Source organism: Sminthopsis crassicaudata, chromosome 1 (assembly GCF_048593235.1).
Source record: "Sminthopsis crassicaudata isolate SCR6 chromosome 1, ASM4859323v1, whole genome shotgun sequence".
NCBI lineage: Eukaryota > Metazoa > Chordata > Mammalia > Dasyuromorphia > Dasyuridae > Sminthopsis > Sminthopsis crassicaudata.
In genome coordinates, this window is record NC_133617.1 from 548,206,044 (window position 1) to 548,220,038 (window position 13,995).

At 36.0% G+C, this 13,995-nt stretch overlaps 1 protein-coding gene across 1 annotated transcript in view; it reads left to right on the top strand.

Moving 5' to 3' along the window:
- The first annotated feature begins 628 nt into the window (after window positions 1-628).
- LOC141550899 (solute carrier organic anion transporter family member 4C1-like) overlaps window positions 629-13,995 on the top strand; it is a 90,468-nt gene continuing 77,101 nt past the window's right edge. The window contains exons 1-2 of the mRNA XM_074282007.1: window positions 629-1,550; window positions 3,425-3,688. Coding sequence (XP_074138108.1) covers window positions 1,262-1,550; window positions 3,425-3,688 — 553 coding nt within the window. The 5' untranslated portion in view covers window positions 629-1,261. The remainder of the gene's footprint in view (window positions 1,551-3,424; window positions 3,689-13,995) is intronic.

The following is a 13,995-nucleotide window of genomic DNA, read 5'->3' on the forward strand; positions in this document are numbered from 1 at the left end:
AGGAAGTGAAGTGAAGAGCAAGATTCCATAATGGAATATACTGTGGGTCCGCAGTGACTGTTGCCAAGAAAGGTGTCATCAGAAACAATACTTTCCTCCATAAGGCAGTAGTAATACCAGGCTATTACTGAAAAAGGGTCAGCCCCCGAGTGGTCAAGTTCTGCCTCTAACATACTCCACATCTAAAGGCTTCAAATACTTCTTTAAATTACATAAACGTTGCTGCTGTGCTTTGGCACAGAAGTTTCCAAGTCTAGGAGATCTTTATATTGCATCACAGGTCTAGACAAAAAGTTTCATTTTTGATGAACTTTTATCTCAAAAATAGAAAATACTTGACAATAACCGAGTTGAATCTTTGATACACATATAAATTGCATCAGTGATAGAATACTGTTTGAAAGGATTTCTTAATTTATATTTCATAATTCTATTGGAAGCACAAGAGAGAACAATTTCGAAAGAATAGTGGAGGGAAAGGGTCAGGTTTTTGTGATGTTCTGATGATCCCACGTGAATGCGCACTCCTCGGGGACTCCAGGATTGGTTTCTTTTTGATAACAAAGGAGAGGAGGAGGAGGAGGGGAAAGGGGAAGCAAACACACCTTGCAGAATGTGGTCCAGAAGCGACAACAGTGTTTATTCCTTCAGAGTTAACCCCCACGGGGTCCAGCTAACATGAATACCGCACCTTCCGTCCCGAGGGAGAAGCACAGCAGGCTGAGGGGACATTCTTACCTTTGGGGCGAGTCTCCCGTTACCTCCGCTCCTCAACTCCGACTGATTAAAGGCAATAAGGAAGAAGTTGCATCACAGCTCCTGCAGCTGTTTCCTCCTCCCCTTTCTCCTCCTCCTCCTCCAACAACTATTCTTCATCCTCAGGTGTGGGTTAGCGCGGTGCTCCGGAGACCCGGCCTGGAGCGGAATCTCGGTAGCCCCTAGAAGAGCGAGGTCAAAGTCAAGGTCATAGGCATTAGTGGTGGGGAAGGGGGGTTCCGCTCTCGTTCATGGCCAGCCTGACCGCGAGGGCTCTTTCCGCACAGAAGAGGAGCGCGCGGAGTCCGCAGCTGGCAGGTGAGCTCCCAGTCTAGCTCGCCTCGCTGCCCCCTTCTCCCGAAGCGACGGCGGCAGCGACTGCTGCTGAGGTGGGGCAAGCGGCACTAAGCGAAGGAGAGGCGGCCCGGGACGAGCCCCCGCAGACGTGGGCGCCTTTTAACTCCCTCGAAGGCTCCCGACGAGAGTCCGGAGAACTCATCTCGCCATGGAGGGAGCGAGAGGCGTAGACAACCTGGCCTTCGTCCCGTCCAGCCCCGGCCCCAATCGTCACTTGCCCGCATCTCCAGCTGAAGTTGAGGTTTCCGTCGCGACTGGTGCCGAAGAAGAGCCGAAGCGGCCCCCGCAGCCGCCCCCGCAGCCGCCGCCGCCGTCTCAGCAGCTGGAGCTGGAGGAGGGTCCCTGCGGCTGGGGGCGCTTCACTCCCGACTGTCTGCAGCGCTGCAACAATCCCAAGGGCTTTCTGTTTCACTACTGCCTCCTGGCCATCATCCAAGGTAACCGCGCGCTCGGCCTCGGTGCTTTGGGGAGCTCCCGAGCAAGCACCTCGGGCAGAGGCGCGTCTCTGACCCGAGCAAGCGCGCGGAGCCGGGCTGCGGGCTGAGCCCGGCTGCGGGGTGGGAGCGTGGACCAGCTCTGTTACTGGGCTGACTCGAACACATCCGCGTCCTTCCTTCCGATAGTTACAACCAAGCGAAATCTTTTGGTTTCAGCTCTTTAAAAGAATACATAGCTGCCCCATAGCTCATTTATCTGTTCATTTTAGGAGAGAACCCATCCGCACGGCGTGTGGTAGAAAGTTTTAAACAGGCGATCCTGCGGCGATTCTTTAAAAATGATTGCTTTGGGGGTCTAGATCCCAAACCACCTCGCAGGGATACGAGGAAAACCGTCGGGTCATACTATCTTTTTAAAGAACAAACCTTAAAGTTACAAACGAAACGGCAGATTTCATCTGAATTCTGTTCCTGAGGTTTAGATATCTCTATTTACGTTGGATTTTTTGGGATTACCGCAGTTAGGTAATTTTTGAAAGGTTAAAGAAGGGCAAAAGGAGACCATTCAGACAAAACTCTCGTTTTTGATTTAGATACTCCCCCCACACAGACACAACTATCAACTTCACAATCACCTCCCATTCAATTTCCTTCCCCTTCAATTAAAACTTATTGTCTCCATGGTAATATCTTAGGTTGCCGGAGACTAATCTTCTACGTTAATAAATACTGATATAGAGGATTAATAGCAGTTTGTTGTTATTTCAGGAATATTTTTATATTTCACAAAAAAGACGATTTTTGTCAAGCATAGGTATGGGGACAGTTTTCTTTTTTAAAATAAAAAGTGGAGAAGACTACTAAACTTCAAAAATCAGATCAACCGCTTAGGGTAATAAGTAGGTGAGTAACTTTAGTTGGAGATCTAGTACAAACAAACCCCAAACCTATTTACCTACCTTTAAAGGTTTAGTTACTTGCTACTCATTTCCTAAATAAACATCTTTGTTTTAAAGAGTATTTCCATCCTTATCTCAATGAGATAACACTTATTGCACTTAATAGGAGATTTACTCTGGATCTTGTCTGTCAAAACTTTTGTTTAAATTATCCCGAAAAGAAAAAATGGATTAGTCCATAAAGGACTAAATAATTAAAAAAATAAAATCTTCCAACTTAAGATAATTTCACTTTTGATGCTTTTAGTATAGTTTTAAAAATAGAATTCGTGGCAGGTGATGATGGCTAAGGTAGCTGACATTTGAGCACTTTTTTTTCCCCCTTATTGGATGTTGTTTTATTTAAAAGACTCTTTGCTAATGTTTACTTCTGCTTTGAACCTTTTCTAGGAAGTAATTGTTTCTAGAGCATTTACATTTTGTTAGTCTGTGAAATAAATTGAAATGATTTTCCAATTTCAGTTAGTGATGACTTACCCCCCTTCAGTAGTCTATGGATATCCCATACATTTTGAACTCTTCCATGGAGAGAGTGTAAGTAAGCAGTGGATGGCTACCCTAGAAAGTTCCCTAGTGACATAGTGTCGTGGGATTTTGCCTGGTTAGGTGGATTAAACACAAACAAAAATTGAATAAAAGATGAATTCTGATTCAGCATGTAATTTATATCATGTTAAAAACAATAACCAAGCTAAAATATTTTCCAAGTATTTTATATTGAATTAATATTTGTCAACAAAATAGGCATATTGGGATAATAAGGAATTTGTGAAAGGCTATAGTACCTTTAAATTGTGTTCTATGCAAATTAAATTTAAAAGACATGAATAAATACATTTCTGGTATGCTTTCATAATGGGTTATCAGTAGAGATTTGTTCTAAAGTGCACATTTGTTGTTCTTTTTTCCTTGTAGGTATTGTAGTAAATGGCCTAGTAAATATTAGTATATCTACTATTGAGAAGCGCTATGAATTGAAGAGTTCCTTGACTGGCTTGGTATCATCAAGCTATGACATTTCATTCTGTTTATTGTCATTATTTGTGTCATTCTTTGGAGAAAAAGGTCATAAACCAAGATGGCTTGCTTTTGCATCTTTTATGATGGGACTAGGATCTCTTGTATATTCTTTGCCACACTTTACAAGTGGAGAATATCATTTTGGATCTAAATTTGAAGGTAAGTGATCCTTGTTAAAAAAAATAGATAAAATAATATCCAATTTAAAAGTTTTGAAATTGTTATAAAATTAGTTCATTACATCTTTTCTACTGACCAGATCAAGTATAATTACTTTATATAAATATCTAGGAGAGGGTATCTTAAGCTGGAGTCCAAAGACCAAAGGTCCCTAAACTTTCATTGGGGGAAAAAAAAATGTGTGTGTGTGTGTGTGTGTGTGTGTGTGTGTGTGTACTTTTATCTTAAGACATGTTTCTGTTTCTTAGATTTATAAAAATTTCTTCAAAGGAAGTACAGATTTGGGAGATTTAAGAGAGGCACAATGAGTTTTTGTGCTAATTATTATGCTAGTCTTCTAGGCCTCGTTGAAATACAATGTTTTTGTGTGTTTTTTTGCTGAGCTAATTGGGGGTTAAGTAACTAGCCCAGGGTCACACAGTTAGGAAATGTTAAGTGTCTGAGGCCATATTTGAACTTGGGGCCTGTTGCTCTATCTACTGCACCACATAGCTGCCCCATGCAATTTTTTTTAACCTAACATGGGATAAGGGAATTTTGAGGTTTTCAGAATAATAAAAATTAAAATTTAGAGTATCTTAGAACTAGAAAGCTAATTGGATGTTCTAGATCTTTCAAAGGAGCACTGTGGTGGGCAGTGTTGAATAGCTACTATTAACTTATTCTGGAATCCAATATTCACATTTTTATGCAAGAAAATAAGGACATTTAAATGAACACAATTTGAGACTACTAAATGGATAGAGTCCTAGGCTTAGAATCTGGAAGATCTAATCTTAAGATCCTTGCTAGCTGTTTATTCTGGGTTTGTCACTTAATCCTATTTACCCCAGTTTCTCATTTGTAAAATGAATTAGAAAAGGAAATGGCTAACAGCTCCAGTATCTTTGCCAAGATAGACCCAGATGGAAATCACTAAGAGTCAGACTGACGGAAAAACAATGATTACAATTTGAGATATGAATATAGACTTTTTTCCCCCTGAGGCAATTAGGGTTCAGTGATTTGCCTGTGGGGTCCCACAGCTAGAAAGTGTTTGAACTCAGGTCCTCCTTACTTCAGGGCTGGTGCACCACCTAGCTGCCCCCAATATGGACTTTTATGGTGGATCTTGCATTTTAGAGCAAATTTTTGGCAATTTTGGAATTGGTAAGATGAATTCCAACAGGGCTGTAGCATGTAAGCTAGGAAAAACAAGTATAGGTGGATAGTTGATAATCACAGAGAATAGAAATCTCTACTATTTAAAGAAGCTGGTAAATTATTTAATCAGGAATTCTGAGCTTCAGTTAGGGTCAAAATCAATTAGGTATCAGAACTAAGTCTGGTTCCAATATGGTCCCTTTCTCATATTTTCAATAGTATTTTATTTTTCCATATATATATATATATATATATATATATATATATATATATATATATATATATATATATATATATATATATATATATATAAAGATGGTTTTCAGCATTCATTTTTTTTAAGACTTTGTTCCAGATTTTTCTCCCTTCCTCCTGTTTTCTCTTCTCTCCCCAAGCAACCTAAGAAAGATTAAGTATATATAATTTTTTTAAACATTTTCAGTGCTAGAGCACCAGTCCTGAAGTCAGGAGGACCCGAGTTCAAGTGTCGCCTCATACATTTAACACTTCCTGGCTATGTGATCCTGGGCAAGTGACTTATTCCCAATTGTCTCAGCCCCCCCCCCCAAAAAAAATTTCCATACTTGTCATATTGTTCAAGAAAAATTGCCTGTGATCATCTTTTAAAAGGAGAGGATACGAAACCACCAAGCTACCTAAGAGGGCAAATCAGCCCAAGTCAGACAGAAATGCAGGACAGCAGGAAATGTGGGAAAACAGCAGTGGAAACTGGTGGCTGCTCACAGTTATTGCACTTTGAGCATAGATAGGAATCCAGTCTGCAGGAAAGAAAAAAAAAAGTTTAAAGCCATAAATATGAGGACGACAAATTGAAGCTCTTGAGATGGCTAGAAATTTAGTCACTTTCAATCGTGCATTAGTTAATAATGCCAAAAAACCCGATAAAATTGTCATCCTGCTTGCAAGTATAAGCTTCTTCAACTTTTCCACTTGAAACTACTTTTCACTTGAGAAATTTTGACTCTGAGTATTATGGTATATAAAACAGGTATACAACTGAAACATACTGAATATAAACAATACTATATATATACTATATACTATATATAGCATATACTATATACTATATATTATATAATACTATATAATATAATAATACTGAAAATAAATCTTTATTGGGACCCCTACATTCAGTTATGAGACCCATAAGGGATTATTGCAGCTATGATATTTTAGCAGGAGAGATTAATTTTAAGTGTCAAATGTCTGTTATTTTTAATTTTAGATAACTAATTTTAGACTAAATATTTGGCTTTAGACAAGTACAAGAAGAGGTAATCCTACATTTCTCCCCAGAGTGATTTAATCTTTGAAATGAATCCCCTTGTATTATCTGGTCTCATGTGCTTCTTAGACTTAAAATGACAATGGTACACATTTTTATCTTATTGTCCCTTTTCCTTGTCCCTTTCCGAGACTGATCCTAGTATTCTTTTCTACTTTGTTCTTGTTACATATATGGTAAATTATGGATTAAACAGACTTTTATGGTGTACTTTGAGAAGTCAACTATCACTTATAAAATAGGTTCCCTTAGGAAAGCAAGATTCCAAGCCTCAATAACAGTTACAAATAAATTTATGAACTTTAATTATGAGTTGGAATAGTATCAAGGGTTATTTATTCCAAACTATACCTAAACAGAAATTCCTTCTACAAGATCCGACTCAAGAAGTTATCTAGCTTCCATTTAAAGAGCTTATTGAGAATTTAGTGACAGCAAAGGTTGTCCATTTTGCTTTTGGATAGTTTTAATTATTAACATTTTTCTCTGTATATTTACACTAAACCTAAGTCTGCTTCTCTGCAATTTCTATCTGTTATTCTTCCTTCTGGCTTCTTGGGATAAACTGAAGTAATCAAATCCTTATTTTTATTGTGACAATCCTTCAGTACTTGAATGCAGCTATTCTACCTTGGCTAATTTTTTTTTTTTTTTGGTCAGATTAAATATCTTTACTTCTTGAATGAATTCTTGAATAGCAAGGTTTCTAGTCACTTTACCCTCCCCACTTCCCCCACTCCCCAATTAATATCTTTTAAGTGCCAATTTCTTGATGCTTTTATGCTTTATGAATTTGTGATCTTATTCATAAGATTACTCTCTTCAACTATACCGTTTACACACCATACATGCCCTCTTGTCTCTTGTGCCCCTTATCCATGCTCTTTCATGAATACTCCTTAAGGGAATCACTCAGTGAATTTGAATCTAGTTAGTTGACAAGCATTTATTACATACTTACTAAATGCCAGATACTGTGCTAGGAATACAAATACAAGCAAAAGGAGAGTTAGCTTCTTAAAGATAATCCAGCCTATCCTCTAAGAATCTTATTCAATTCTGGACCCATCTCATTGTCCATTTACAGTATCTGTCATAGGGTTGCAGGATCAGAGCTTTAGAGCTGGAAGGGACTTTATAAGCCATTGAGTCCTCTCATTTCATAGATGAGGGATAAGGCTCATAGAGTTGAAGTGATATGCCCGGGGTCACATAGACAGGAAATATTTAATATAGGATTTGAATTCAGGTCTCCCTGATTTACAGCTACACTCTTAACCACTTATAATACACACATACACACACAAACGCACACTAATGGGTCCCTTTTTATTGGTTATTCATTAAATTGTACATCATATTATGGACAATAGATACATTTTATTCACTTTTTTTCCTATGTGAAGTTAGGCAAATATCTAAGAGATTATTTTAAGAGGTAGGCTCTTCAGTTTCTGGGGCTTGATATTTGTTGATAACTTATTTAAGTGTCAAATATCTGTTATTTTTAATTTAAGATATCTAATTTTGTTGAAAACAATGTTATGTAGGATACTCTTAGACATAGTCTGACTCAGGAAGAGTACAGTGTGACCATCACCTAATGCGATTTAGCCATTGTTCCTTTGACTGTCATGATAGTGTTGATTCATTGAACTTTCACTCTGCTAAAATTCCCTGATTGTTTTCATACAAACTATTTAAATTTTTTAGTGAATTTTTGAGCCCAAGAATAGAATTGCTCCTTCATTTCCATTAAATTTCATATTATTTTTTGACCCATCATTCTTTTGATTTCCTTAAGTGTTAGATTTAATGTAAATTGAAATAGTAAATTATGATCCAGCAGGCTTCTCACTTCTATGGCCTAGAGCTAAGAATTTTTTTTTATCTTAAAATAAAGTTATTTGTATTTAAAAATGTGAAAGCCATCTTAATTGGGAACTACATAAATATGAGCTATGGGCTAGAGTTATCCTTTAGGCCTTACTTTACTGATCCCTGAAATGTGAAATGTGTTAGTCATCCCTCTCACTCTTGCTATTTTCAGATTTGAATAAGTAACATCACTTTATCTAGGACTCAAAGCAGTGATAGTTGTATCATTTCTCTCATTGCTGTGCACTTTGTGATTGCTTTAATAAATATATTTTGATTTTTTTTTTTAAACATTCTGTGTTGGAAGTTGAATTGGGAAACACTTTGTTATTGATGAAAGGCAGTGCCATAGAATAGTTAATATTGGACAGGGAGTCAGAAAGTCCTTGTTTTCAGTCTTATTTCTATTACTAGTTCTGTGACCTTGTACAAATCACTTCACCTCAGCCAGTAGAGCCTCAGCATATTGTAAAATCAGTATATATTTTTAACTGATATAGATTCTCATGATATGTTTGGCTTTACAGTGTTGTACAGTTTACTAAAAGTATTGCAGTAGTAGTTAATCAAATGAAAATTTAGTAAATCATTTTATGACAGGAATAAAAAGTTGGGTATAAATTCAAGAATGTATTAAGCCTCTGGAATTGTAACTGGGTTTCCTTTCTTTCTATATGGATATTTGCCAAAGAATCAGAAAGTGAGCTTGTACTTAAGAGGTGAAGTGCTGTTAAGAAATTCATGACATCATCTATATTGTTTGATTTGAAATTCATAGTTAGGACATGTGTATATAGGTTTAAATGATTTTTTATTTTTTATTTGTCCTTTGAATAAGACGGAAACTAAAGGAGGAGAGACAAAGATAGATTGGATGAGATGATTTGTGAGAAGATTAAGGTAATTTAATATATACAGTGTGCAAAAGAAAACAAAGTACTCTGGATATGATTAATCTCCTACAAATACCAAAAGAGTGAGAATTATACTAAAGGTTCAGTTAAATAAAGGTGATAGAGAGTACTGCATTAAAAGAGCTTGAATTCTCTTTTATAAAGGGGAAAGAACATTTAAGTAGATTGGAAAATATTTCCCACAGAGAGAAACTACTTATATAATTGTAAAAAAAATTCAAAACCTGGTTATATAACTTAAATGGAGGCATAAAAACCAGTAAAAGAAAATTCTGGTTAAAGATGGTGAATGAGAAAAAACCCTAAGTATTAAAGTTAAGAGTATTAGCTACTTTTGGAATGTGATATTTTAAAAGGTGTTAAGCCTAATTCAAAATTGTAGAATTTCTCAATTAGTTTCATGGAAATTCTGATATCATTTGATTCAAAGCATACATAAGTAAGAATCAACCAATAGGTTCACTTAGATTCTTTTTGAAGTTCTCTAATAATGAGAAGCCCACCATTCTGGGGCAGGCCTGACTCAGATTGGTCTGGATGTATGGGTGGAGGGAGTCAGATTTGGCATTCGAATGAAATGAGAAACTTAGTAAAACATGCTTGATTAATGATAACAGGGAAAGAATTTTAAACAAAGATAGGCTGATTAATTTGATCAGATCTCCTTTCTTTTTTGCCATGATAGCACCTCTGGTCAGAAGGGTATATTGATTCACACTGGGTTGTGGGATGGCAATGGAACTTGAGGAATATTGAATATTTATGTACTGGGCTTTTATGCCTTTGGCAAATGGGAAGCTATTACAACAACTTCAGTCTTATTCCCCTGTACCAATTAAGTCTCAAAGATAGGCTCTTTTCCCCCCTTAAAAGTAAATAAATTATGTGTTCTTATTCATGGGTTATGTAGCACCCAACATATACAAAATCTCCTAAAACAGCCTGTATGAAACAAAATATCTTAACAAGAACTTTACTGACTCACTGATGAATGCAGGAAAGATTTTATTTTATATTCTTGCAAGAATGAGTACCCCAGTTCCATAGAATGGAAACATACCTATAAAGGCCAGGTCAAGCCTTTTTTTTTGGGTTTAGTTAGCCTTCCTTCTTCAGGATCCTTTCAAGGTTACCATTTTCTCTTATAAGGTATATAATATACTCAATTAAAAAAACTTAAAAAAATTTTTTTTTATTATAGCTTTTTATTTACAAGATATATGCATGGGTAATTTTATAGCACTGACAATTGCCAAGCCTTTTGTTCCCATTTTTCCCCTTTCACCCCACTCCCCTCCCCCAGATGGCAGATTGACCAATACATGTTATATATGTTAAAGAATATACTCAATTTTAAGCAAAATGTGATCAGAGCAGTTCTTCCTTTGTTTCTTTGAGCTTGTGCTGTTGGTCACATTTTTACTCTTCCAATCATTTCTCATCTGAGAGACAAATTACCCTTTCTTATCACATTTCCTAAGGTATTTATCCTTCCTCAAGGACACAAGTGAAAGCAAAATGACTAAGATTGAAGAATCCCATTTCTTACACATTCCTTCTCTTCTGCACATCTCAGACTTTCAGAACCTTTCTTCAACTTTTATATATTTTTACTAGTTGCCTTTTAGAATCAAAACAATCTCCTAGGAGTAAGGATGGCCTATGCTTAAAATCCTGCCTTACTAGTTGTGTGACCCTGGGCAAGTCACTTAACCCCAGCCTCAGGGGGAAAAAAAATCCTGCCTTAGGTACTTAGGAGTTATTGATGATGAGCAAATTGTTTAACCTTTGGCAGCTATTGGTTTCTGTCTGTAAATTAGAGGGGTAAATAACACTACCTCATAGGGTTGTTGTGAGGATCAAATGAGCCAATGTAGATAAAGCACTTTGCAAACTTTGAAGCTCCATATCAATATTAGCCATTATTAACCAGAGCAAAGTATAGTAAGTATCTCTGCTAAAGTCGATCAATGTCACTCTTTTAAAAAAATATTATTTTTATTTGAGTTTCTGTTAGAGGGCAGGGACTGGACTTCTCAAAAATTTTTGTATGCTTTGACTTATTTGGCCTTTAGTAAATTTTGTTGTTATTTGGGACTTAACTAGCCGACTAACAGCTTACAAGGTTGCAAAATATGAAAAAGATAAAGAAGAGTCAGGTAAGGAGATAGGTTATCTTTTAGCAAGGAATTGTCAATTAGACAGTATGGCTTTTTTTGTGTGTGCAGAGGACAAATAAGGAGGAACAGATATAGAGCAATAAAACTTCTTATTCCTTAGTGAGGTGGGCAGTTTTGAGTAGACCCTCTGCTCTGAGCTATCATCTCCCTTCTTTCTGGCTTTTGGGCAGGGGAAATTCTGGAGAGAAGGACTTGGGACCCATCAGTATGGACAAGGTGAAGAACAAAAACTGAGTCATTTATTATATATTTTACTTATTGATACCATTCACTTATTCATACCACTTATTTGTCTATCACCTAGTGTTTTGGTACATCTCTTGAATTTTTGTATTGAAATATAATTCAATATTAATATTGCCAGATAATAGATCATGAAGACTTATTGTAGAATGTGATACTTGAGCAAAAATTTGAAGGAATCTAGTGATTTTAAGAGGTGTGAAGTGAGATAGGGATGTCTAATGCTAAAGTATTAAAATGGGACATAGAGTATTATTGTCTATGAAGAATATCAAGAAGGCTGGGTTGGTTAGTGCCTGGAATAAGGGAAAGGAGGGAGCAAATGATGTGGGATAGATTTTAAGCTCTCAGGGCAGGGACTGTCTTTTGCCTTAAAGTAATGCTTATCACAGTGACTGGCACTTAATAAGTGTTTATTGCCTACTAATAAGGTTAGAAAAGAACCAGAGGAGCTTGTCTTGGAGCAATTAAAATTCACTATATTGAGTGATAAGCCCAGAATGACATTATTTGACTTGTACTTTAGGAAAATAACTTTGGCTGCTGTATAGTGGACAGAAAGAATAGAGAGACTCAAGGAAAGGAGCCAAAAATTAGAAGTCTGGTGAGAAGTGAGGAGAGTCTAAATCAAGACTTAGATTTCTTGGTGGAAAGGAAATCATATATCTTATACTAAAAGAGCATCAAATTAGGTGTCAGAAAGCTGTTTTTGAGTCCAAATTCTGCCACTAATTAACCTTGTATAACTTCAGAGTTGCTCACTTTGTCTTCTTCCTAAATCTTGTCTATAAATAGACATTTATAAAATAGAAAGAATAGGTGAGATGATAAATCTAAGGTCCCTTCTAGCTCTATCTTTATAAACTGAATTTTTTCTTTATATTATATATATATTATATATAATATGATATGTAATAAATAATATATAAAGATATATTTTTATATCTCTTTATAAACTGAAAACAGTTATAAGACATGAAAATATTAAAATACATGCAAACTTGGGTGAAACTAAGTGGTATGGTCTTATGCATTTCATTGATTTTATATGGGCAATATTAACAATGCAAGTTCAGAATTTTTCATTTCTTACCCGACTGAACTACTTTTAAGATCAATTAACTGTCTCATCTTGTAAGCGCTCATAATTTTTTCTCCAGCTCATCACTACCCTACACTGGAAGAGAAAGTACTTAGCTCATCCATCTCAATTCTTACCTGGTTGTATGACTTCTGTGACTCTCACCCCACCCTCCCTGTTGTTTTTTTTTTCCCCTTATATTATATTGTATGTTCCTTGTGGACAGAGATTGCTTTTTTAAAATGTATATATATTTCTCAACACAGTGCCTGATAACATTGGAGATGCTTTGTAAATGTAGACTGTTATTAACTAATTACTGTGAAAATTTGGCAGATCTAACTAAATTTGTTTCATAATAATAAAATCTAGTATTTAAATAGTGTTTTAAGATTTACATAATAGTTTATAAATATGATTTTATTTGCTTCTTAAAATAATCCTAGGAGGCAGATGCTGTTATTATCCCCATTTTACAGATGTGGGGCCTGAAGCAAATAAAAGTTAAATGATTTGTCCAGGGCCACACAGTAAGTGAATCTAGATTTGAACTCAGATCTTTCTGCCCCGAAGTTGAGTGCTCTGTCTACTCTATCACCTTGATGCCTGGTGCCTATAATTTATAAATAACTATCTTCTTAAAACAGAATCCCTTTATCATAATCCATTCGCCTCTGTCTCTCCTATCAGTAAATTTGCCCAATTTCTTCTCCTTTGTAAGGGTCCTTTAAGTTTTATTTCCATTATTGTATTTGTTTCTTGAAAACAGAGAAGCTGCATGTAGGAGTGTCTTTAGTTAATGCTAAAATAGAAATGAATTTTTAAAAATAGTCAAGATTCTAAGCAAACATATCCTACATCTGTAATTGCTTTGTCATCTCTTGCTTCATATCAAAATTTACTCAGCTAGGTTTCTGCTTAATCTTAAAGATTTCACTTTTTAGGCTAGGTGTTCTCACTCAATCTGGAGTCCATGAACATTTTGCTAACTGTGTTTCAGTATAATTGGTTTCCTTTGTAATCTTGCCTATTTTATTTTATGCATTTAAAAAACATGCTGAGAATTGTTCCAGAGGCTTTACCAGACTTAAAACAGGTTAAGAAACCTTGCTTTAAGGTTCTTTTTCATCACCTCCTAAGATATGTTTCATAACTGACTTATAATCTTAGATGCTTTAGAGTTGTTCCTTTTGTTGAAACTTGAACTAACCCAAACTTTTGAAATGTAAAGAGGAAACTCTTTGGGGAAGGAACTGAAAAAAAAAAAAAAGTGAGAGGGCATGCTAAGTGAAATTATCACATGCGATTTTTTAGTGCATTTTCCTAGAAGATCAGAGAACTAATTCAATCATAACTGACTTACGTAAAAATCAGATGCATTCAAGTCTCCCCTTTTGAAAACAAAGCCTTTATTTTAATAGCTGAGTGGCAATTATAGTGTTGGTACCTCCTCAAGGAATGAGATGTTACCAACAATTTTTTATATATCAGTAAGCAGCACTGGTGATGAAAGATCTGACAGTTAGGGTTCTGGCAAGTAT